Source organism: Agelaius phoeniceus, chromosome 8 (assembly GCF_051311805.1).
Source record: "Agelaius phoeniceus isolate bAgePho1 chromosome 8, bAgePho1.hap1, whole genome shotgun sequence".
Lineage (NCBI taxonomy): Eukaryota > Metazoa > Chordata > Aves > Passeriformes > Icteridae > Agelaius > Agelaius phoeniceus.
Genome location: NC_135272.1, coordinates 22,693,658 through 22,718,177, shown reverse-complemented (window position 1 = coordinate 22,718,177; position 24,520 = coordinate 22,693,658). Strand labels below are relative to the sequence as shown.

General features: G+C 39.3%; 2 protein-coding genes across 3 annotated transcripts in view; one reads left to right on the top strand and one right to left on the bottom strand.

The window, feature by feature from the left end:
• LOC129123892 (uncharacterized) overlaps positions 1 to 11,241 on the bottom strand; it is a 478,567-nt gene extending 467,326 nt beyond the window's left edge. Inside the window, exon 1 of the mRNA XM_077182273.1 lies at positions 10,407 to 11,241. Within this exon, the coding sequence (XP_077038388.1) occupies positions 10,407 to 11,241 (835 nt within the window). The remainder of the gene's footprint in view (positions 1 to 10,406) is intronic.
• A 104-nt stretch (positions 11,242 to 11,345) lies between these two features.
• PKN2 (protein kinase N2) overlaps positions 11,346 to 24,520 on the top strand; it is a 54,929-nt gene continuing 41,754 nt past the window's right edge. For both annotated transcript variants that reach the window (XM_054638065.2, XM_054638064.2), the window contains exon 1: positions 11,346 to 11,477. In XM_054638065.2, coding sequence (XP_054494040.1) covers positions 11,430 to 11,477 — 48 coding nt within the window. In that variant the 5' untranslated portion in view covers positions 11,346 to 11,429. The remainder of the gene's footprint in view (positions 11,478 to 24,520) is intronic.

Genomic DNA, 24,520 nt, shown 5'->3' with positions numbered 1-24,520 from the left:
CAAAAAACCCCAACAGTCCAGGATAATGCCAAAAAACCCCAACAACTCTGAGGGTCCTGCACTGTCCTATGGAAGTTGTTCAGAGAAAAGGCTCAGATCAGATGGATCAGCATCAGTACTCTCAGTAACCTGCAAAAAGACAAACATGCTCACCATTTTTGTATCCATCCATTACATTTTTAAAAATACATACTCTGCTAGAAAACAAGGAAGTTTACAGAAGCAGAAGCAAAGATGAAGCCTAAAGAAAAAGTGGTCAATACCAAATATTTATTTACACTGCATGTGGATAACAGCCAGGTTCTGATGAGTACATCTTGAAAAAAAATAGAGGAGTATACATCAAATACTGTCTCCCTCAGTGCACATGCTGACTGTTTCCTGGGACTGCTGCTGGTTGGCTCAGGCTTGAAACATTTATGTTTCATTACAAAAACAAGGCATTTTCAATGGGATGAGAAATAAAATGGTAAAGATGTTTTCCAATATCAAAATCACTACAAAGACACAACAAAGCAACCCTAGAGAGGAGCAGAACTGAACCAGTACCAATCTGCATAAGGCATACTCTGACAATATATCTGCCTCAGGAAACAAGAAAGATTTCATATATGTATTTTGAATTAATTCAAAGAAAATTTCCACTGTTAAGATAAAGCATCATTCCATTTCACAGCAATAATTATTTCTTCATGCACTATTATCAGGATGTGCTACCTTGTATTTCAAACTTTGAAAGTTAAGCCAAAAGTACAACAGCAGAGGGTAAAATGCACACTGCAAGGAAACTTTACTTAGCATGTAGGGAAGTTACACAATTGTGATATTCAGTGGCCTGGGAAAGGAAGATAGGAATAGCAATCTGCAGTTTTAAGTGACCAAACTAATTGGGAAGAGGAAGTCTGGAAAAGTGCACTACAAGGTCTATGTTCCATTATTCAAGTGAATAATAAAAACAACAGTCTTGGAATACAATGCAACTCTTCTAGACTTATAGAGCAGTTTCTTAATATTAAAGGAGTATTTAGACATGAAACGAGGAGAGAATTAATTTAGTAGGAAATTAAAGGTAGCAGATTAACCAAAACTGAAAAATTAATGACAAAAGTAAAGGACAGGGGAGTAAGCAAGTCCAATGCACCTGTTACATTTTCAAGAACAGGTAACTTTCTTTTTAAAAATCTAATACTTAAAATTTGGATTTAAATTATTTTAGGTATCCCTTTTTCTTGCTTTTCATTTTTAAATGTTTTTTGTGTTCTGCAGGACTTCAGCTGCTGGTTGCACAATTCTGGGCTCTATTCAGAAACAGAAAAACAATACCAATGACCCTGAAAGTAATTCATTGTTCTATGATTTTGCTCTCTTAAGCACCTCAGTTCCCGTTAAAGCCAGCTGCATAAGGCATCACAGCAGTGGGCAGCAAGAAATTTGCAGGTCTCCTCAAGAGCTCCCTCTTTTTTGCTTTTTCTATTTTGTCTTTTCAATGTGTTTAAAGGAAGAAAGCATCAGAGATGTCTGGATTAAATCTTTTCTTGAACATTTTTCTTTTGAATTTTTTCCTCTTTTCATAGCTGGGAAACACAGGTGTTTTCACCTTGATTGGCATAAGAATTTCAGTTGCTTACAAACTACATTGACATTAACAAATCATTCAATTATTCATTATTATTATCAAAAGTACAGCATCAGTGCTAGTTAAGGCATTTGGATGAAACAATCTGCAACTGGTATTTCTCTCATGTTAAGACAGGAGATGCACGTTACTATGTATCACTATGCATCTCACTATGTACTGGACTCAGTACATAATTCACTGTGTATGTTGTGTATTTTAACTCTTTGACAAAGAATACTACATCCTTATTGTAGTATTAATGCAATCCAGCTTCTCTATTTTCCCTCCCAGGCCCAAGAAGAACCCAAAAAAAAACCAGTAAGGCACTAAAACCAAGATTTCAAAAGCAGTTGAGACACTTGGACAGCTAAGGCTTGCTTTCATTGAAGTAAACAGTACAAACCATCAGGAGAAACTGGAAGGAAAATCAAAGTTTGTACCTTGTCACATGTGCAGTTCCCTTGGTAGAGAGCTTCCTATGTAAAAGAAGAATTCAGTCTTAAATTCTTAAGAGGCATAATCGTTACTAAAGAATAAGAATCACTAAAGAAAAATGTCAGTTTTAGAAGATAGCCACTAGATGGAGCAATTTAATATTAAGATTCCATTTATAAAGATTCTTTTACCTTTCCCATTACCGATTGATTTTTTCCTTTTTATGCTAAGGATACTTAGAAATAGTGTGTCCTTGCATATTATGCAAGTAAAAGGAAAACTGCATATGAATAAACACTAACGTTTCTGTGTTTTGCCTACTGAAGCAAAGAGACTGGAACTGGTGGAAGGTAAAGTGCAATTCTAAACAACTTCTGTTAAACTGTTAATTTAATTAATCCACCAATCTACATTTCCTAATCTTGAGAAACATTAAGCATTCAGAAATATTAAGCAGTTTATCAGAATACTATGCTCTCTATTCACCAGACACCAGAACTTTTTGCCAGCAGAGATTATTCTATCCTACCCTGAACTTTAGCCTAACTACTGTATAGTTAGAATTCTTCTATATTTTAGTATCAAACTCAGAACTAAGAATATTTTGTACTGACACAAAAGGCAAAGAGACTTGACCTCATTAGCTTGAGTCCCAATTTACATCAGTTGTATCTAAGATGGCTGTAGAACTACAGTGCCTTCTGTCAGTGTAAGACCAAAAGTTGAACCTATGTCTATTTATATTTCTAATGTTCTTTTCAAGCAACAATTTACAGTTGTTACTATCCAAAGTACCTCCTGATAACATCTATCTGTCCCTTGTGAAGGCGATATGTATGTTTAAAAACAGAACAATGGTGTTGTTGCTGAATGCTGCTCTGAGGCACTAAGAAAGTAAATCCTCAATGATTACATGGGTCTTACAATCCTTCTTTAATACTGGATTTGCTGGGAAAAGGGGAAGGAATAAACACAGTTAAGGACAGCCTGTGAACAGCAATCCCCAACTGGCCTCTGCTTTCTTCTTTTAAAAGACTTCTGTTATACCATACTTACAAAATATTCATATTTCTGATTGATAAGTATGATAATCTAAGCATCATGAATGGTCTACAGCATCTAAAGTCTGCAAACATCATATTAAAGTATACATTTTAATATCCTTCCTATTAATGAACTTTTCTAATGTTAAATCAACCTCTACCTCCATAGCAGGTGCAATTAGCAACGGTGAAAGTCCATGCTTTTAATGTCTAGATGTGGTGCTTTCTTCCAAGAACTGTTACTGTTATCTATCATGATTAATGATAAACAAAATCCAAACACTAGGCTGTTTATACAACTATTAAGGCAATTGTGCATTTCTCTCTTAGAGAAGTCAGCTATGGTTCTAAGGTTTCTTAAGATGTATCATTGATATATCGCCATCATCTCCCTTATCTCCCCACTATCTCCCTTATCTCAATCAAATAGTCATTAAGGACATTGCTGTTCAATGGTTTACTAGATGGACCTCAGAACGAAGAGAAAGCATGTAGGACAGGAGGAGGATAAGCCTTATTATTTTGTTTTGAGATTATTACACTTCATTTTTATGCCTTGCTCCATCACTGCACTACTTCCAGGGGGGAAGAGGGGTGTATGCAGGCAAGAGAAGAAAGCAAAGAACAAGCCAAGAATGAGCATGCTGCATTAGCTGGGGACACTTCTGGCATTTGTGTAAAAGCTGCCTTCATTAAAGCTGACATGTTAGCACTGCGGCACACAAAAACATAAATGAACATAACATCCACATAATCACAATTCAAATATCAAACCAGTATACTTCAGACCTCCCCTCTGTTAAGTCCACCTCAGTGATTGCCTCTGGCTGACTGCTCCTTGACAGGGTAGTGACAGAAAACAGATCAAGGCTCCAATACATTTTCACCCACATTTTCCGGTGGCTTCTACGCTCATTTTTCTTGTAAAGAACAAACAAGTTCATGAACTGCAAACTACCTACTAGAAAAATCAACTTGAAAGTGTTTTAGATTTCATTATGTGATGATAATAAACAATTCAAAGCCGAGGCCAGACTGACAGCGTGGGATTTCAGTGAATCCATTTCAAGCAACTTAACCCAAACTGATTCAGCTTAGTCCTTGAGACCTCCAGTGTTTGCCTAGAACATAAAACCCATGACATAAAATCCTCACAAGAAAACACTTTACACTTTAAGAAAACACTGGCACGTATGTATCTAAGCATATTAAGAGAAGCACAAAAATTTCATTAATCTCTCAAATGCCAAATCACTCCACTTTCCAGTCAGAAGAGTCACTCCACAAGTAACTTTGTAACTAGGCTTCAGTACAGAAATCTAACCTAAGAAATCTCACCTAAGCCTTTCTACTTTGTGGGTTTTTTTCAGAAAACATGAAAACGCCAGCAGATGCTTTCACACAAGAGAAAGCGCCTTTGAAGAACTTGAAATGTGTGGAAATTACAGTTAGTTAAAAAGGTATATCCCAAATGTGATAAGTGTGATCAACTTCCCTGCTCACTCATGTTATAACCATCCCTCTCCAGGGATGGGGGAGAAAGAAGAAAGAAAAAGAAGAAAAAAAAGAAGAGAAAGAGAGAGAGAGAGGGGGGGGGGGGGATTAGTCTTACTTCCCCTTATGCTTGAATAACACTTAATTAAGGGGAATACACTGTAACAAGCCATCTCTAACCACAGGGCTCATAAGCAGAACATAAATGAAAGCAATGTAAAGTTGCACTAAATTACATGACAGCAAGTTTGCTACAGCCTAAGAATAAAAAAAAATTGAAGGTGAGGGATATAAGACAAGGAAGAGTGAGGGGGAAGTTCTAACATATTTGGTATCAGAACTTTTTGGAATGTTTTTCCCTTTATATTGTTTGATGCAATTGTCATTTTCGCAGAAAGTTTTTAAGCTCTCTTCTCTCCTGGGGATGTCCGTCCCAGCAGAGCAGGAATGCAATTAGAGCTAGCTACAAACCTGCCAGGTAACTCTTGTTCTAAGTGTTCATTAGATGAACATAGATCTGCCCTTTTAATTCAGGGACATTGCCTACTAAGTACAAGTTAATAACTGCTTAGGACTTCAGTCCCTGACAGAGTTACATATGCAGGCTACTGTCTCTGAGAAGAGATAAAGACATGGAGGAAAAAAACCAGCCATCAAGTTAATCATGACCAGAAATCATTACCACCTAAGACTCGGTGTCTGATGAAGCCTGTTTCAGGACTATTCAACATAGTTAGGTGTCCACAAACATATTAGAGCTAAGAAAACACTGATGTATAGATGCTGTATCACCAGACATGTCATACAAAGGACTTACTTCCTGCTTTTGTCAGTCTTTGCTGCAGATTTCAAAACAGCAAGTTCAAATTGGTTGAGGACAACCAGAAGTTCACAAGTCACACACATCAACTTCCACAACACGAGGTGAGGCAAGTCTGTGGATAGCATGGTGCAGAAGAAAATGGACACAATCTTCTGACTTCTTTATACCCTGCTGTAAGCTGCTAGCAAATCTGCAGTCTCATATTTCTGGAAGCAACAGACTGCCCATAGGCAGGTCAAACCCCACATCACAAACATGCAAGAGACATCCCTGCAGCAGCCTTTCAAGCACAGATCTCTTTTGCAAAGATTTCTCTGGGTAAGCCATGTCTGAGTCATCCCTTGCAATACATTTCCCTTTCCTCCAAATGCAGACTGGGATTTCAGCTGAAGTTGTAAAACTCTTTTTTATTGGAAAAGCTTTTTGGAGGAACTTGATTTTCCTAGAATCATAGGAAGTTGCACACCTTACTGATGCACAAGAAGTCCTTCAATTATCTCCTGAGCCTGAATTTTCTGATGTTTATTCATAACAACTTTAGGTCACAGCCAGCCACCTACATTCCTTCAGGAAATCAGCCTTCTTCATAACAGGATGACATATTTGTCATCTTGCCTTGTTTTTGTAACAAACTAACATATTTTCCCCTAGTCACCATTTGAAGTAATGTGCTTGCAATTTACAGAAATAAACCAATGAGACCAGGAACTATCCAGAGATATAGCTACCTTGTTTGTACTGATTTTTTATCTACATTGTTGAAAATAAGGTCTTGATGTTACCAGTGCTGCACCAGGCCCTATTCACTTCAGTAGAGTCAATGAAAGCACAAGAGTCCATCTGGGCAGTTCATTTACAGAAACAACATCAAGTATAATAAGCTGGATCCTACAATCAAGATTAATTAGAATCACTGAGACTTAGCATAGGTGTAGAGATCGATAATGTTGATCCACTTGTGGGCTCATAGCCTTAATGTAAAGACATAATGCATTTGTTATTACTTCAAATAATCCAAGTTGATGTCCTCTAGGGAAATGAGGTCTGATCTTAACAGCTGGTTGTGCACAGGTAGGGCTTTCCTCTCCTCAAGGTACCAGTGACATTAGCTGGCATAAGGCAGACTTCTCCTCATAAGAGAAGGATAGAAAAGAAAAACAGCAGGCCATAATGAACAGGAATGAACCTCCTTCCCCTGGAGCACTCTTTTATCACTGACTGTAAGTCTTCCCAGGGTCCAGAATTAATAAAACAGATAGTAAGATAAAGTTTGTTGCACTCCACACCTCATAAAATATGCCTACACTTAGCCCTGGGTAATAGTATGTAAACATAGAAGACAAATTTTAAGCAGAAACTGTGCAGCAATTGCTAGGAGGGTTATGATTACATCACAGTAATCCACACAGAAGTTGTAAGATTAGTTGTGTAATTAAAAGAGTAACAAAGGAATAGTTTAAGTATACAAGAAATTTGCAAGCACCACAAGAGCTAAATAAATGTAGGAAATCATTTTAGTGTTCTGTTTGTGACGTGCCATAAACTCATCCCCTTCACTGGCACTGGTACATCAACATGCTCTTATGCTCCCAGGAGCCTTTTCTTACATGGATTTCCCTTTGAGAAATCTGAGTGAAAGGCAGGTAATTAACTCCTGAGAAGTGCTATGAAAGAAGTGAGCTTTCAAAAAACCAAAATTATCCACACTTAATTTTTTTTTCAATTTTTTATTTTCTCCTTTATGGCATTTTCTTTAATAAACACCAGGAAATTGTTGATCTAAGAAACATTATTATATACATTGATTTTTTGTCTCAAGTTTTAACCTGACCTAGACATATTTATTCCTAAATCTATTGGAAAATGTAATATTGGAAGCTTTATAAAACAAAGATTACTCCTATTCCCACAATTATTTGTGAAGCAAAACAGGAAGATGGAAGGTACTATTCTTCATTAATATGCTATTTTTTCAACACCGTTGGGCTGAAGTAAACAAATAAAGAAGGCAAAGATGTATACATTCTCCATCTCATTTTTCTGTGCCACATAGTTCCAGAATTTTGTTTTTAAAAGATCCAACTTAGAGGGTTAACTATGCAAGAGTAACATTGCTTTGTCTAGAAGTCAGGGACAATTAATGGTTACATTATTGAAAATCTGTTGTGGTGGTGGTAGTGGTTTGAGGTTGTTTTCTTTTAACTAATGTTAGGGCTACATTTGTTTTATATAGTTAGTTGTCTTTATTCCTAAGTGAAAGAACTTAAATTCTATCCCAAAGTTGACTTGAAGTATGAATTTTAGCATTCCTGCTTTATGAGACAAGGATTTCCTTTAACAGGTATCAATATTACTTGCAAAATCAAATAACCTTTACCCCACCCCATTAACAAGGTCACTAATTCTTAGAGCTTGTTCTGTGCTTAAAAAGGTGGTGAAGCTGGCCTAGTATTGCTCTGCCCTACTCATCTGTTAAGAGCATATGTAGCATCACATCCAATTTCTTCTTTCCAAGAGTTTAAATTTGCCCATATCTAGGCACATCTCTACACTGTTGTCCCTGTAGACCTACATGACTAATTTAAACAAGCAAGATTAACCAAAAGCCTAAAAACGAAATTACACTTTTTACCTGGTAGTGTTTTGCCAGTAGTAAGTATAAGCATATAATTAATACCAATTATCTGGTGCTCTTCACATGTCAATCCTCATTTCTATATGCATCACTAAGTGAAAGTAACTCTTTCTTAGGTGATACATTGGACTAGTTAGAACTATCCTAAAAATACCCTTGATTTTGCTTACAGTATCCCAAGCATTTACATAGTGTTCTGTACTGTGCTCAAGGGCTCACAAGGTGTGTTTTGTACCAGGAACACTGAAAGTCTCAGCTATTCATTTTTCCAGGTCTTTGTGACAAAACTTTAATAACACAACATGAAGAAAAGAAACAATTAAAGGGCTTAGCCAATAGTATTGACATCCATTTCATTCATAATTGACTGCAGGGATGAGCTAACAGAATAATGGCTGAAGAGATTGCATTCAGATATTTTAAGGCATAGGCTGAACTCAGGATTCCATATAATGCTAAATTCTCAGAGTTAGGTACTTAACTGCCTTCTATTTTGGGACTCATTTGGAATGTTCCCTCTTGCTCAGTAATTCACTGTCACAGCACTTAAATGCAGAGCTACAGTTGTTCAGGACTGCCTTGTACTTTCCAGACTCTAAAGGAAGAATTATTAAGGATCAGAGCTTTAGCTAAGCTAATATTGTTTTACCAGACCAGTTTCTCTTTAGATTCCTGTGCCACTACACTTCCATCAAAGAATCTAGGACTGTGTCCTCCCAAGCTGTGCAAGTAACATTTGGAATACAAAAAAAGATTACATGCCTTGTCTTGACAGGAGTAATAATATGCTCTAGGCTACACTCAATAGGCAGGCTAGGCTAAGCATGAACCAAAGCCAGCTGCCTGTTTTAGAGAGAACCTCAAAGCCTCACTAACTTTGCTGACACCCACTCATATATCTATGAATTTTCTCTGGTGCACAATCTGTGTTTCCCTCTGACCACATCTTGTAAACGAGACATGCAAGCACGTTGATTCTTTTTCCTTTGCAATGGGACCAGGCAAGGTGAGCTGCAGTAATGGACCACATAGGTGCTGACAAGTATATGAAGTCACTGAGTCACAGCAATCCAGTGATTTCTGATTACTTCTTTATATCCTTCAACATCTATTCTCAAAACCAGTTCAAATGAAATTTAAACATTAGGAATCATTCTATCACGGTCAAAATGAGAAATTATTATATAAAAGCCTTTCTTTCCCCATCCCAGCCATCCTGTTTGTAGGCACTGTGTGCCACAAGTCATGTCATGGCTGTGGACATGGGCCCGGGGAAACAGCACTAATTCATCCCACTGACACTGAAGCTGGGCTAGCACACATCTCATTGGACAAGAGCCTTTCCAAAATAGTGACTTTTACACAATCAGCAAGTAAAGTTTTCCTCTGAGCCTGTAATTGCCTGGCCACACAGCACAGAAATTAAGCCACTGGCTTCACATGGACTAAGTCTAGTCATAAATTTGTGTATGTGAAAGATTATGAACTGTATCAAACAGCTACCTACATGTAAGTCAGTGAAAATGTAATTTCAGTAAATATGTGCATTGTTACTGTAGAACTATCTTAATATTTCTTTTATGTGAAGCTGTGTGCATATGTTCATAAATTCTTTTCTACTGCATGATAGTACCTCAGATTGCCAGGCTTGTTTGGTGCTCAACAGTGGAAGTATAAGTACACTTAAAATGCTTCAAATTTCCTAGGAATAATAGTGATAATTTAATGCTGACTTCTGCCATTCCTAGTTCCTCAAGAAAACAAAACAAGCCAACGCTCCAAAGTTTAACTTGCATTCCTAGAGCAAACAGACTACTATTGGTCTGTAGCCATACAGAGATGCAGTAGCATATACAGAGCAAATGCTGATGATGCTTGCATGAAGTTGAATCTATTGAAAATGTCTCAGCTTATAAATTTTACATGAACTGCATAGAGGAAAAAAAAAATACAAAAAAGAACAAAAAACAAACCACCAAACAGCTATAATTGCTTCCACAGAGCATTTTGCATTAGTCCAATGAGCCGAACGTAGCATCAAATATTAGGGTGAAATGAGAAAGCGCGTGGGTACAGAGTCGACAACAGAAAGCACACGTTTAATGGATAGGTGAAGAAAACCACCAACCCTCGGCACAGGCAGGAAGCTGAAAAGAAACAGTCTTGTGACATGGTGCCACGAGGAAAGAGAAACCATTTCCTCCCAGACACTCTAACCGATTTTGAAGCTCTGAGAAGCTTATTACTCTGAAGATTAACTGAACAGTGCCAACCCCCAAAAAAAACTCACCAAGCATCCCAAGTACAAATGTTTAGCCTTTTAAACTGTTAAAAACGGCATTTACAGCCCCCACTCACCACAACCTCCTGGGCCACTGCTCCAGGTCCCCAGGGCGGCAGGTGGCTGCTTGAGACAAGCGTGAACTCTCCTTCCTGAGCTACCTGCCTTCGCTACCCAACAAACTGAGGGCTTCAGCTGTCTCCTGGGCCCGGGAGAGCCGAGCCTCTGGAACCCCCAACACCAGGAATGTGCCACACGCCCCCAAACCCCACCACCACTGGAGGAAACGACATGATTCCCAGAGCTGGAGCCTAACGGATGGGGAAGGGCAACGAGCGGAGCATGCAAGGAGAGAGGGGCGAGGCGGCCGCGGGGCTGAGGGCAGTGAGGGGAACGAGGGGCTGAGGGCAGTGAGGGGAGCGAGGGGCTGAGGGGAATGAGTGGCTGAATGGCCTCGCGCCCGCCTTCCCGCGCTCGGCGCCTCGCGCCGCTCGGCCCGCGCGGGGCAGGTGGGGCGGGGGGCGCGCGCCGCTCTCCGTCTCCGAGGAAGCCCGCTCTTCCTCCCCGCTCAGTCACGTGCTCCTGGAGCCGCAAAGCGGTGACGCCTTTACGACAGGGTGACAGCCAAATGGTGCGACATCGGCGGCGGCCGCAGGCGCAGCAGCCGCGGCGGCCCCAGCGCTGCCAGGGCCGAGCGCCGCGCCCGGGCGGGGAGCGCACGGCGGGCACCGCACGGCGGGGAACGCACCGCGCCGCTCCGCGCCGCTCCGAGCGCGCCGCGCCGCACCGCGGGGAGCGCGCCGCTCCGCGCCGCTCCGAGCGCGCCGCGCCGCACCGCGGGGAGCGCGCCGCTCCGCGCCGCCCCGCGGGGAACGCGCCGCTCCGCGCCCCAGAGCCCACCGCGACCCCCATGAGAGTAGAGGGGTCGGCGGCGGCCCCCCCGCGCACCCCCGCCCGCCTGCCCGAGCACGGAGCGCTCCCTCCGCCCCCGATGCGCCCTTAGTCCCGGCCCCGGACCCGCCTCCCTCGCTCCCCTCCCCGCCGGCGGCGGCGGCAGCGGCAGCAGCAGCGCCCAGGTGCGGACTTCAAACCCCGGCGAAATGGCGTCCAACGCGGCCGAGAGGGAGATCCTCTTCACCGAGCTGCAGGTAAGCGGCGAGGGGCGCCGCCCCAGCCCCGCTCCCCTCCCCTCCCTTCCTGGCGGGGAGGACGGAGGAGCCGCCGCGCCCCGCCGCCCCCTGCCCGCCGCTCGGCGCGGGACGCCCACCCCAGCCCAGCCCAGCCCGGGCCGGGGGGCCGGCGGAAGCCCGTGCCCACCCCGGGCCTCTTCCCGCTGCTCTCCCCCGGGAGCGGAGGCGCCGCCGCCCGGTCACGGCCACACCCCGCCGCCGGCCGCGACCCGCTTTTGTCTGCGCTCGGCTCCCTCCTTCCCCCGCCGAGCGGCCGTGTCCCTCCGGCGGGGCCTGCCCGGGCCGCGCCCCCGTCCCCGCCGCGGCCCCTCCGGGATCTCCGTCCGCCCGCCCCAAGGCTGCCCGCGCCCGGAGTCCCTACTGGGGCCGGAGCTCTCGCCCTCCCCCCCGCCCGGGGCACGGCGCTCGTCCGGGCCGGGCCCAGAGGGCTCCCGGTGGCCACCCCACGCCCGCGTCAGGGTCAGGCAAAGAGCCTCTCTCTCCTCTGGACACGGCACCGCGCAGGAGCCGAGCAGCTTCCTTCTTGTAGGCCTTGAACGCTGAGCTTGGGAAGAGGAGAAAATGGTGCGATCGACTTGATTTGTCACACGGCAAGGGTTCTTGTCACTACGAAAAAACAATCCCAAAAGACCCCGCAACACTGTTAAAGGTTGAAAGCTCAAGGCTTAGAGGTTTCCATCGCTGTAATTTGACCGGGTTTGGTTCCCTGTGCAACTGTTACTTTTCTTCTTGCCAGCTGCAAGGTTAGATGCAATTCCGGAGCTTCACTTTTGTGCTCTTATCTTTAAATGTCAGCACAACCTGCTACCTCTTCAGCTTCCTTGTTCTGAAGAAAGCTTGCTTTTCTTTTTCCTTTTTTTTTATTTTAATTATACATCACTTAATCCGTGCAAATTGTTATGTTTACCCAGGCAAAGAATGTGTCTCTGAATTTATTAGTTGGACAATGAACCAAAGTAAGAAGTCCATAAATGGAAAGTATTGAATTTAATGGTCAAATAAAAATTAGAAAGGCATGTCTTAGAAAAAAGTAGTTTTATTTATGTAATGCTGTTAAGTTCTCCTGTAGTTCTGAATCTTGGAGGTGTGCTCACTTGAATAGCAAAGGAAGAGAAGGCACAACAGATGCAGGAGTCTGCTTAATATTGTAGCACATGAGATGGCTGAAGGCTAAGAATCCATCTAAAATGCTGAACTTTAATCAGTGGCTCGTAAGTGCCTAGGAAGAATCAGTATGTTAATACAAACTTGATACAATGATATATTAGCTTGTAAACTTGTTTGAAGTGGAGAGCTGTGTGAATAACTAACCATAGCAGTGTTTCAAGTAGGCTAAATGGAAGCAGCATTTCTGTAGAAGTACCCAAAGCAGGATTCCATTTACTTTAAACAGAAATGAGTGGAGATTTTTCTTTGGGGGCATTGGAAATGTTGGTTTTGTTTTTGTTTTGTTACTTTTTTTCTTAAAAGATGAGACTGACAGTGATACTAATTAAAAAAAAAAAAAAAAAACAAACTAAAAAAACCCCAAGAAATCAACCAAACAAAAAATCTACCAACCGCCCAAAAAACCTAGGATGGATTAGATTCTTGGGTTGCACTATCTGTTCCATTATATATGAAACTTCTCTATTAATAAATATAGCTTCTTGCACAAGACAGAAAGGTTAAGTTAACATGGGAATACCAGCAGTGTTTAAGCTTTGTGGACTGCTAACTTTAAGGTATTTTTGAGAAGAACTTTCATATCAGAAAGAACTGCTGTAAAGATAGTGTTGTTTGCCATGCTGTATATTAGCAGTGAAATACAAAGGCATCAATGTCGTTCTGCTTGGGAATACCTCAAAACAAATTGCTTTTCATATACCTGTACATAAACAAATTGCTTTTCATATACCTGTACATAAAAGTTGCTTTAGTGATAATGGTCTGAAAGTAAAGGGAACTACAGTGCAGTGTGAGATACGCCATTTCACTCATGTTTCTTCAGGAGGGAACTTCCTCAATCATAAGAACTCTAACTTTAAAAGTGCTTATATGTGAAACAGACTTTTGCTTGTATATTGCAATCCTGCACAGAGAGATGAGGAAGTTGAAGAATTCATGGCTACAGTAAAAGTTTAAAGGGTCAAGTCCATGGGTTGATCTAGATCATGGGTGATGTGTGGTCTAAATGTTTTGTTAATAGATGTGAAAACGTACTGAAAACAAGCTAAACCCAGTGTGAATGCCAAGCTTGTTCCTGCCACGGCTCTAAAGTATCAGTCAGTGATCAATAGAACACATTGCTTCGTGCTGTGCTAAGGGCTGCGTGCTCCTGGTTATGACAGCCCTGTGCACTCCAGCGTGCTGTAAGGAAACTGTTAGCTTGGGGTGAAGTTGATAGAGGTGGATCAGGAGTTATGAATCAATTGAATGCTCCTGACAGAAAGATTAGCAGACTGACACAACTACTGACTAACAGGATGTGAAGTGGATTCTGAGAAAATACAAAAAACGAAAGAGCAAAGTAACTAGTTGCTAATAAGCAAGAGGTAAAACATAGATGCAGTACGAGTCCTTGTTTCAAAGGCTTAATTAAACAGGCCTTAAATAGACCCTAGATCTCACTTCTCACAATGAAAGTTTTGTATTTTAAATAAGTGATGACATATCAGATAGAGCAATTGCTTATAAATCTCTGCTAGCAAATATCAACTTCATATTTCTGTTCTGCTTTTTCTACAAAACATTGTATCCATTCTTGTATATTTTATTTTACTTTAAACATTTTCCAGACTGATAGTGGGATGTAGAAAGTATATCTTGCCACTTAGCAAGTTTTAAACTTAAGTCTGTTCAGGATGAAAAATGCAATGCTTATTTCTCAGTAGTTAGCAAATGCAAAGTACAAGGTAAACTTGGCAATAAGCAAATCCACGTTTTAGTTTGTTCTGGTAGCTTCACCAGTGAAATTGCCTGATTACTAAAGATTGAAAGATTACATAAAGCCAGATTACCCTTTTTTACCTCCTTTTATCTCTAGTACAGGTTCTTTAGTAGGAGGAGGAATGAGCTTGGGTAAGAACCAGTATTGCTGATGTTGCCTTCCCTTCCAAAATTCTGCTGTCCTTCTCTGGGCTTGCATCCCTTAGAACTTTGTACACCAGGTAAACTAGCCTCTCCAGTGCTTGCTCTCAGGTTAATTGCACAGTCTTTAACTCTTTGCTTCCTGCTGGAAGTGCCAACTCTGTTTCTTCAAAGAAATTAAACTCTAGCATATGCTGCTGTAGTTTGTCAAATAAGGCATCCACAAAATAAAATATTTTAAAGTTTTTTATGGAAAAATGTTTGGTTTGTTTTTTTCAAATCATTATTAAAAATAATTTTTTTGTGAAGTGTGTATGCTTTCTTGGCAGTGATGGTAGATGTCAGGATAGTAAATTGGTATGGCTAGGTTAACAGAAATTATTGCTTAGAGTATTTAAATGAAACCATTGTGTATGCACAGTGATTACACTTGTGTACTTCTAGGTGTTCCCTAGCACTTCTTTTCTAGACAGTACTGTAAATCTTCTAAACTTGGGGCTTTTATTGTTTATGTTACTGGATTTATTTTACAAAAATTTTCACTTCACTCAAAGTTGTGTTTTGCAAAGCAATACTTGTTTAATATCAGGAAAAAAGTATATTACTTGTGTTTATTTGCTTATATGAAATTGTTTGGTCAAGATAGAGAACTTGGGCTATGCCCTGAAATGAATAAGCATGTAACAAACCCTCCATTACCTCAAATGGAAATATTAAAGTCTCTTCCTGGAATTAATTTTTCAAACTCAACCATCATACATATTTTTGATATTACTGAACATTGTGAAAAATGTCTTTATACTGGTCAGCGTAAAGGGACCTTTTAATGGATATTTTGTTTTAATACCGTGGTCACCTAATTTCCTAAGGTGCTGTACTTAGAGATCATAAAGCATAAATTTCCTGACAGAATCATGTTCAAAGGCCATGGTAATTTTTTTTTAGATAGTGATGAACAGTATCACAACTGAAATATGTAAATTACGATTATATGATGGTACATCCGGTATAGTTTTTAGTTTGTTTTATTTTTCCATTTCATATCTAGGGCAAGAATATATGTTAAATTAATGTGACTGAACAATGCTTAGTATTTTATTGGTCTGCATGATACAAATTGGACAGTTGAGTCTGAGGTTATACAACTATGTTTTGTATATAAATGTGTATAAAATTGGGTGCTTGTACTTGTTAAACTACTAGGTGGGACTCTGAAAACCTGTATTTCATTCCTGGCTTCTCTGCTCTCAGCTAGGTGACATTAGGCAGATGGCTTTGCTTACTCATGTCTCCATTTCCTCATCTTTAGAATAGAGGTAATGATGCCTGCTTTTTTTAGAGTTAGAAAGTACTGGGTATTTATTATTAGCTGTGGTCAAGTGCCTAAGGACACCGTAAAAAGGTACAAGTAACCTAATTAATCTGTTTTGAAGAAACATTGTAATTGGGCTGAACACTCAGCAGTGAGACTGCCTTCAAATAATATTCAGCTAGGACAGATTAGCTTTAAATAATTTTGAATTACTCTTGTTTCTTCGGGAGGAAAGAATGTCACATTCAGGTGAAAATATCCTGAACTAGTCAATTGCAGTTTAAAAAGGATGTACAGCTGCTTGGGACTTCTTAGGTCCCTACAAATGTTTTCACAATTGGTGGATTTAGAAAAGCACTTCAGGGTTTTTTCCTATTTGTGGATGTATATACTCTTTAAACATCCCTGTGCTCAAATATTATATTAGCAAAATATGCATCCTGTTCTCACTGGAACATAAACAGTCCTTAAAATACCTTTTGGTAGGTGGATGGGTGGAGTTTTTTCTTTTGTTTTGGGGTTTGTTTTTTTTTCTTTTTTTGAATTCTGTTAGTGTTCCTGTTAACACAGGAACTTGTATATAATTTAGACTTGTATACATTTGACTGAATTTTCTTTATGAGAGCAGTTGTCTTTTTAGGACCTAGATCTGTTACTTTAACTCAAGATAAATTATTAGTGATGGCTAGTAGAAAAGTATTTAGTGACACTATATGTAATAGCTCTTCTGGAAGAGTTTTATACATTGTGAAGGTCATTCATTACAGTGTAACCTAAAGTCTGCAGTAGAATAACTAGATAAATATGTCCTTGACATTGGGAAACAGTGGTTTGATGATTTCATGTTGGGATTAAGGATTTCTTCATCAGTGCCTCAGTGCTGAATTGGAGACTAAGACCTCTACATGGATTCAGAGTAACAAAGTCTTGTATGTGTTACGTGCAGTGGATTTTTTTTTTTTTTTTTGTACACACTTGTACAGCTGGTACAAATTGGTTGATGGTAGGCTTTTTGTTTGTTTTGTTTTTTCACTACATGGGTCCAGTAAGTGAATGGGTTCAGGAACAGACTGAGCTGAAGCATCTCTCATGAGACTTTACTGTAGCATGGGCAAAGCATTTATATGGTACTTTGAAGCTTTAATTATTAATGCTTGGTCTGCAGTTCCTGACACAAGCAAAAGAGCATCTTTGCTAGTGTTTGGTGTGGGTGGGGGAGGTTCTTTTTAAGGAAATGAGATTTATGTTGTAAAATTGAATCCATGGCTTCTGTTACTTTGAGATATGATTGAGAAGTAGTACATCGAAACAGAAACTAATAATACCGTTAGCTAACAAAATGCTTTAGGCCTGTCTTTACAAGTGCCAGCAGATATGATGTTTGTTTATTTGAACTGCAGCAATACAGTTATGTCACAGTTACACAAATCAACACAATTTTTGTTACTGCCATTTTACAGCTACCACTTACTGTTTGACACCTTACCAGTGAATTAAACTACTTGCATGGCAGTTTCGGAGCACATCCTTCGGAGCAAAGCACTGCTCGGTTTTCTCATGATTTTGTGGGATGATTTTCCAAACTTTCAGGAATTCTGTGACTGTATGTCAAACTAAGGAAGTTTTGTGGCATCCATCAGGTTTGCCATGCAAATTCTGGTATCTGGTGAGGATGAGATGGCTGAGGTTTCTGTGGTGAGGAGACACTCACGTGAACAGGATAGTAGTGCACATTTGCAGGCTTATGTTCAGCTAAATGAGCCAGCTTTGCTGGGAGTTCTGCTGCTGTTCTACTCTGCTCAGTAGAAGAGGCTGAAATGAGGCTATTTGAGGTACTGCATTCAACTTCATCAGTAGGGTGAGCTGAGAGGGTTCATGTGATCAGTTGCTATGGCTCAGAAGTGGGACCACCAGCTGGGTAGTGGTGAGCTGATTGTTTTTTAGAGCAGGCCACGCCTTACTTTTTCTTGATGTCAGGTATAGATACAGTTTCCTATGCTTTGTATCAGCATTATGCCCACTGTGGCTGTACTTCCTGTTTACTGCTGCTGCAGTGTACAGAGCACTTCTGGAGGGAATGCACAGAGATGGCAAGACTGTGGTCTCAGTAATAGAATTTGTTACTTCCACTGGACAGGGAAAAATAGGAATATTAGCATGAGTGTATTTTCCTAGGCCAAGTATATCCCTACTGAAAGCCTTTGTTATTTTACTGTAGATACATAGCTAGCTATCAGATAGGTACCAAATAAGAAATGATAACTGGAAAGGGCAGGGCTGTGAAAGTTTAGGATATGCAGCATTTCTCTGTTCTTTTTTGTGCCATGAGGAAAGGCTGATATGTGACAAGACCCAGGGCCAGTGTGCTCTGGCCCTACATACAAATCAGGGTTAGTAAAAACCTTAATGTGGATGTGACTAAATTAGTTCGCTTTTTCTACCTCCAATTCCTATGGATTCCTTTAAGCCTTGTTTTATTCACTGGAGATGTATTGCTTTTTAAATGATAGGGAGTTTCTGACTCCTTCTCTAAATAAGTGCAGATCAGAGAGTTTGAATCAGAAGCCTTTAATACCTGGCTCCTGTCTTAATGTTATGTGTGGGAGTCTGGTGTTGAAGAAAACTGTTTTTATTCTCTTGAGGTTTTTCTGACATTTGTTACCTTGCAACATGGTAGTAGGGCTCATACTTTTTAAGTTTCCATTAAATACAAGAACACATTAGCCTGAAAATTAAAGTAGCATAATCAGTTCTGTTTCTATTGAGAAGAACCAGAGAGCTTTCCATTAACTTTCCACACTTGTTATTAGGATGTAACAAAATGCAATAGGCAGCAAATCTATAGCCAGGAGAAGGCATAATTAAGTCTGCAATACCAAGGAACTAATAGATTCTACTAAAGTTATAAGATAAATCTCAGGAATACCGTGGGGCTCTGTTTGTTACTGTGATGAAACACTTCCAAGCAGATCAGGTCAGAAGGGAGAACTTTCCTTGTGGATAAATACAACAGTAGTAGTTTTCTGAGCCCTAAACCAGAGAATATTACTCAATTCTTGGAATGTGGGTGCTGATACACCTTGTAGTTGGCTTTTTTTTTTAGCTCCTAATACTTAAAGTACTTGAACATCTCTACCACATAAATTTTCTCTAATGCAACTTGAAAAGTAAATACACATACATGAACTTCATAAATACATACGCACTATCCTGTGTACTCATATTTGTTAGACTGTTGAAATAAATAGGTTATTTAAATTAATAAGAAGTAATAGTAATTTTAATTGTTATTTACCTGAAATAGTACTTGTAAATAATAGCAGTACATAGGTGTTTTGAAATTATTCTTCTATTCAGCTGTGTGTATGTATATCATTTTTTTTTATACAAACTTCATGTAACTTTTGAGGAGAAACTGAGAGTTGATGTATAAAACATCAGAAAAAGTGTCCTTTTTTTGTTTTTCATTTCAAATTCCTAAACACAAACCATCTAATTAACCAGGTAATAGTGATGTTGTTTAGTATATCACTGGTGCCATAGCTGGCCTGTGAACTTAGGAACTTTAACATATGTATTTTTGAAAACTGTTGAAAGTATATTCAGTTTGGTTTTCTTTGTTGCAGTAAGACAGGTCTGTGACATAAATTTAGGATGGAAAAGTTCTAGTTGGTTCATTGATGATGTCCTGTGCTGAAATTGGAAGCCTTGCCCATACAGACTTGAGTCTGTTGCTCAAAGAAAGTGTCAGACTCTGTCAGCTGGTACCACTGCTGAAAGTGAGCATGTGCCATATTATGGTGCTTTACATTTGCACAGGCAGCTATATGGTGAACAGATTTTGTTGGGTTGTTTTGGTGGGATTTTTTCACCCCTAGATTAGTTTTCAGCCAGATCAGGTTCAAAATTGCAGTTCACTGTGTGGCCATATAAAAATTTGTACTGCATATATCAGTGAGTGGTCTGGAACAGGAACAAACTGTTAGGGGAGGTCAGGACTGCTTGTTCTTTAGGATGCTTTTTATTGCCTGCAGTGGTGGGTCATGCAGTAAAATGTTTATGGGAATACAGATTCACAGCTAAGGACTGTGTGGAGTCCAATTCTGCTGCAGGTGAATATGCTGATAATGAGCAGTCTGTTGCCACTGTCTGTGGCAATTCTCTTCTAGCTTGACGTTCTTCAAGCAGAAAGTCTCACAATATGCCTGTGACAGTGAAAACCTGTTTGTCTGAAAAGGCATTAAAAATAGAATTGGTTTGGACATCATGCATGGATGGAAAATATAGTTACATTTAGTTTGATGTTGAAGGCTGAGAACAGTGGTAAGGTTTGGTAGCAGTACGAGGCCAGTGTAGGGCTATAAGCCCAAGTTTATTAGCTAACTTTTAGAAATGCTAAGTCTTTGCTGTTTAATCTTTTATGCACTCAATGCAAGAAGAAATTTTGTAGAATCTTGAGAATTTTTGTTATTTCTCTAACTGAAGTGTAAGAAAAAGTGAGTACAATTGAAATGGATGGGATTGAATTTTGGAGTGAGGACAAAGTACTGTGCAAGTAATACTATAAATGTACTGCCCATAAAGGTAATGAAGAGACTGAGGTATTATATACAGCTTGGTCTGAATACATTTGTCAGTTAATGAGTAGCTCGATAAGTGTGAGACATTTGAATATTCAATAGGGAAATAAATCCCCTACAGTGATGAGCTGAATGTTTGCAATAGGAAAATATCTCTGAATGGTCACATAAGCATCAATTAAAGCACCACTTAGAGGACTTTGAACTACTGTGTACAAGATTGATTCTGTGTTTCAGGGGTCTAGCCAAATTTGGGGGAGAAAAGGCCTAAAAATCTGGTGCAGAAGTAAGAAGTTTGAGGTAACAAAGTGATTAAATGTTTTCAATGTTCTTGTGTTGAATTAATTCCAAAATTATAAATTCTTTCTCCTTGTACTTGCAAACCCTGAATGTATTCTTTTGTATCTGTGCTGTTGAGGTGAAATATTATGTTTAAAATAAACAAGGAGATTGTTTTTGGTGATTCCAGGTGTTCCAGAGCTCTCTAGTAACAACAAGCTCATTTCTGTAATGTAGGCTAGAAACTTTATGCCAGTCCTTAGAAAAATGGAAAAAAAACTTGCTTGGTTCTGTTTTTCTACCTTTCTTACTTCTCTTCTGCAGGAAGAGGAACATAACCACTTCCTTTTATGATAGATTTTAGGACTTGCCCTATTTGCATCACTGAGCTTACTAGATATGAGATTGAAGTTTCTTTTTCATCATTGTAATGCATGTTATCACTTGGATTTTTGAGTAACATAAGCCCAAAAGCATCCAAATCTATTGCTGAGAATTTAGAAGGAATGCAAATCATCCACTGCTTTTCAACTTCATATGTTAATTTCTATGGGAAGACACTGCAAAACAATGAAGTGGAATATTTTTTAAGAGGATGTTTCCTTTATAGATGGATCTGCATATGGCATGACAAGATTCTTTCTTTCCTAATACTCAAATTGTGGAAGCTAAAATTATAAGATAAATTATGACAAGGAAGTGTCAGCTTTTCTGACAAGTGTTATTAACCTCTGCAGTTGTAAGGGTGTGTGCTGCCTGCAACCCATCCAGAGCATGTCGGGAATTCCATGGGCATGATCGGATGGGGAGACCCAACAGAGTAAACCAGATTCTAGCAAAAGGTTGCAGAAGCCAAAGTCAAAGTTTCAGAGACTTGTATTGAAAAATACAAAAAACAAGCATACAGATCTACAGAAGATTTTAAAATCAGCAAGGCCTTTTTGTAGACATATTCTAAACTTAGTGACAGCAGTAGAAAAGTAAAAGTACTGTAAATCGTACATGCCTGACTACTCATGTAGCATTCTTGAACTGCTGCCCATCTGGGACTCAGCAATCTCCTTTAATGGAAGCATGTTTTCTTCAATATTTGAGTTTGTTTGTTGCTTATTTATAAGCTCATATGAAGCCGTTGTTTTAGGCTGAAAATGCCTGGATGTCAAAAGTTATGAGTTGCAAATTATAATATCCATAACTAGGGGTCCTCAGAAAGATTATTTAAATTTTGTTATTGAAACTTAACTCATTATTTAGGGAATTTTCTTCAAGTTGCTATGATTTGCATCTTTGGTTTCCCAAGAGATGGGAACATGACATTTTGAAAATTAAAGCAGACAGTGCTTCAATACTAGAAAAACATAATTTCTTTCAGAGCGTTTTTTAATTGTACTCTACTTCTTTATTCAGGCAAGTTAGTGTGAGTCAAACTAAGTATTTTTCTGTTGGGTGAAAAATTTAGTTTTAAGTATTCATTTTTATCAAGCTGGTTCATATAAGATTCCTCAGCATATAAGCAAGCCACTTCAAAAAGGAACATCTTGATCTGACTTTTTTCCTTTTCATTTTGTATGTACATTTTTCAAATAAAATATTAATCTCTGGCAAAGTACATGGCATTTATCAGCAGTTAATTTTTTTGTTTTGGGGGCAAACTCCTTTCTTGAATTCTGCCTTTACTTGTAACATGCTGCATAATGCTGAAACAAATTACAATTGTAAATTTAATTGCTTTAGAAATTGGTCTTTATCTGTATTAGGATTCTGCACAAGAGAGCAAGTGAATACATTCTCAAGTTTTTATTAAATTAATTCTAACAGGTTTTTTTTTTAAATCCTTAGAAGATTCTTAAGTGTAGGAGGGGTATCCAGTATCATCATATATTTTTCAGGTTAGCAGCCAGACTAACTAATTTGAAGTGTTTCTTTTTGGTGGCAGTAACTCAGTGACACTATCAGGGCAGCAGTTTCTGTGAACATGGAAATTGATTTCTTTAACTCCCGTGACATTCTTGAACTAGATGATGTTGGGTTTAAAAGAAAAGCAAGGGAGATCCAAGTTCTGCTAATGATCTCCCATTTTTGCAATTTTTTTTCTTTCTACAATAGACTATACTGTTTTATGAGCTCAAAGGTGCCATTTCCTTTCTTTAGCATTTGCCTTCCTTCCCATCTGCTACTTTTATTAATTTAGTGTCAATTTAAGGTTTATACAGTACTTGAAGTAAACAGATTTTTAAAACTTAACTACAGGCATCCGTAGATGTTTCTTTACTGCAATGAATATACATAGTACAGAGTGAAATACAACTGCTGGGAATTCCTGGAAACCTGAGATACAAAGGCAGTGAGCATTTTAGTGGCATATACTGGGAATGAACAGAGCTGCCTCTTCCTCACTCAGGGTTAGCTGGCTGTGGTTCTGGCATCTTCAGAAAATGGGGAGGACCTGTGCCTAGGCAGAAGCATTGGCTGCTGTACCCCAGACCGTTCATAATAATGCTGGTTCATTGTGTCCTGCCTGGCTAAAGCAGTGCTAAGGGCATGAAAAAGAAACCAGTAATGCTCAGAGAGGTCAGAGATGTTTAGAGTTGAGAGGATGGTAGCCTGACCTAAATATAGTATCTTAGCTTAATTTGGAAAATGGTGTATGCAGATTGGGACTGTACTTTATTTCTGTAGTTAAATTTCTTTTTTTTTATTGCGGAGACTGATTTTTATTTTTCTCCTGTGACTCTTGACATCTTTAATACAATACTTGAGAGAGCATCAAAAAAACACACTCCACCCACTCAGAATCAGCCCCTTCCAAGTGCAGTTAGAAAATAGCCACAGCCACATAACACTTACATTTCAGAATATGAAAGTCTCTTTCATCAAGTAAGAGTCATCTTCCTGCTGGTATTTTTCAGTCAGAAGTTAATTTGTGTATTTTTGTCTCCTAAAGATGACATGCTTTAGATTAGACAGGTCATTATAGAGGAATACATTGTAGATACTCTGGGGAATGCAGCAGGTTAACCATAAATAGCTTCTGATTGCAGTAGTTTCTTTCCTTAGCTTAAGGCAGTTCTTCGTGAAGGTTTTGCTCAATGTCATATCTAGACTATTTTTTGGTAGTTCTTAGTTATTAATAAAGCAGAATATTCTACTTTTGCTTTATGGATTTTTCATGCTACAGGTTCTAGTTTTCTACAGAGAAAAATCTGAAGATTTTTCCCAGGCTGCTAACTGAAATGAAGTAGAAAACTTCTGGTCTTGAAGAAAAATGCCTCAAAAGTGATGAGCAGACCAAAATCAGATTCACATTAGCAACAAGTATTTCTAGGATGTTTTTTGAAATTGTGTATATGAAGACTGCTGTTTATATGTGCCCTGTAAAATAGGGTGAGGCTTTTATTGTTAAAAAATTGATCAATTTAGGATAAACATGTTACATACCACATTCAAGGTTCCATTCATATGATTGTGGCTGGAAAACACATAGACTGCATATGTAACCTTACCTACTCTGAAAAGGGAGGAGTATTTTGAGATCACTAACAAGTATGTCTTGTGCATTTTCTGAATACTCAGCAGTATAAAAAACATCATCATTCCCTTAATCTAATGCACTTGTAAGGTGAGACCTTTTTACCATTGTTATGTATACATGGGTTTATTGGGATATCCTTTAAGGTTTAGTTTTATATGTATGTCTATACATGATGCACTGAAAAACTGTTGTTTTGTTCTGCTTTATTTCTGTTACGTTACAGGTCTTG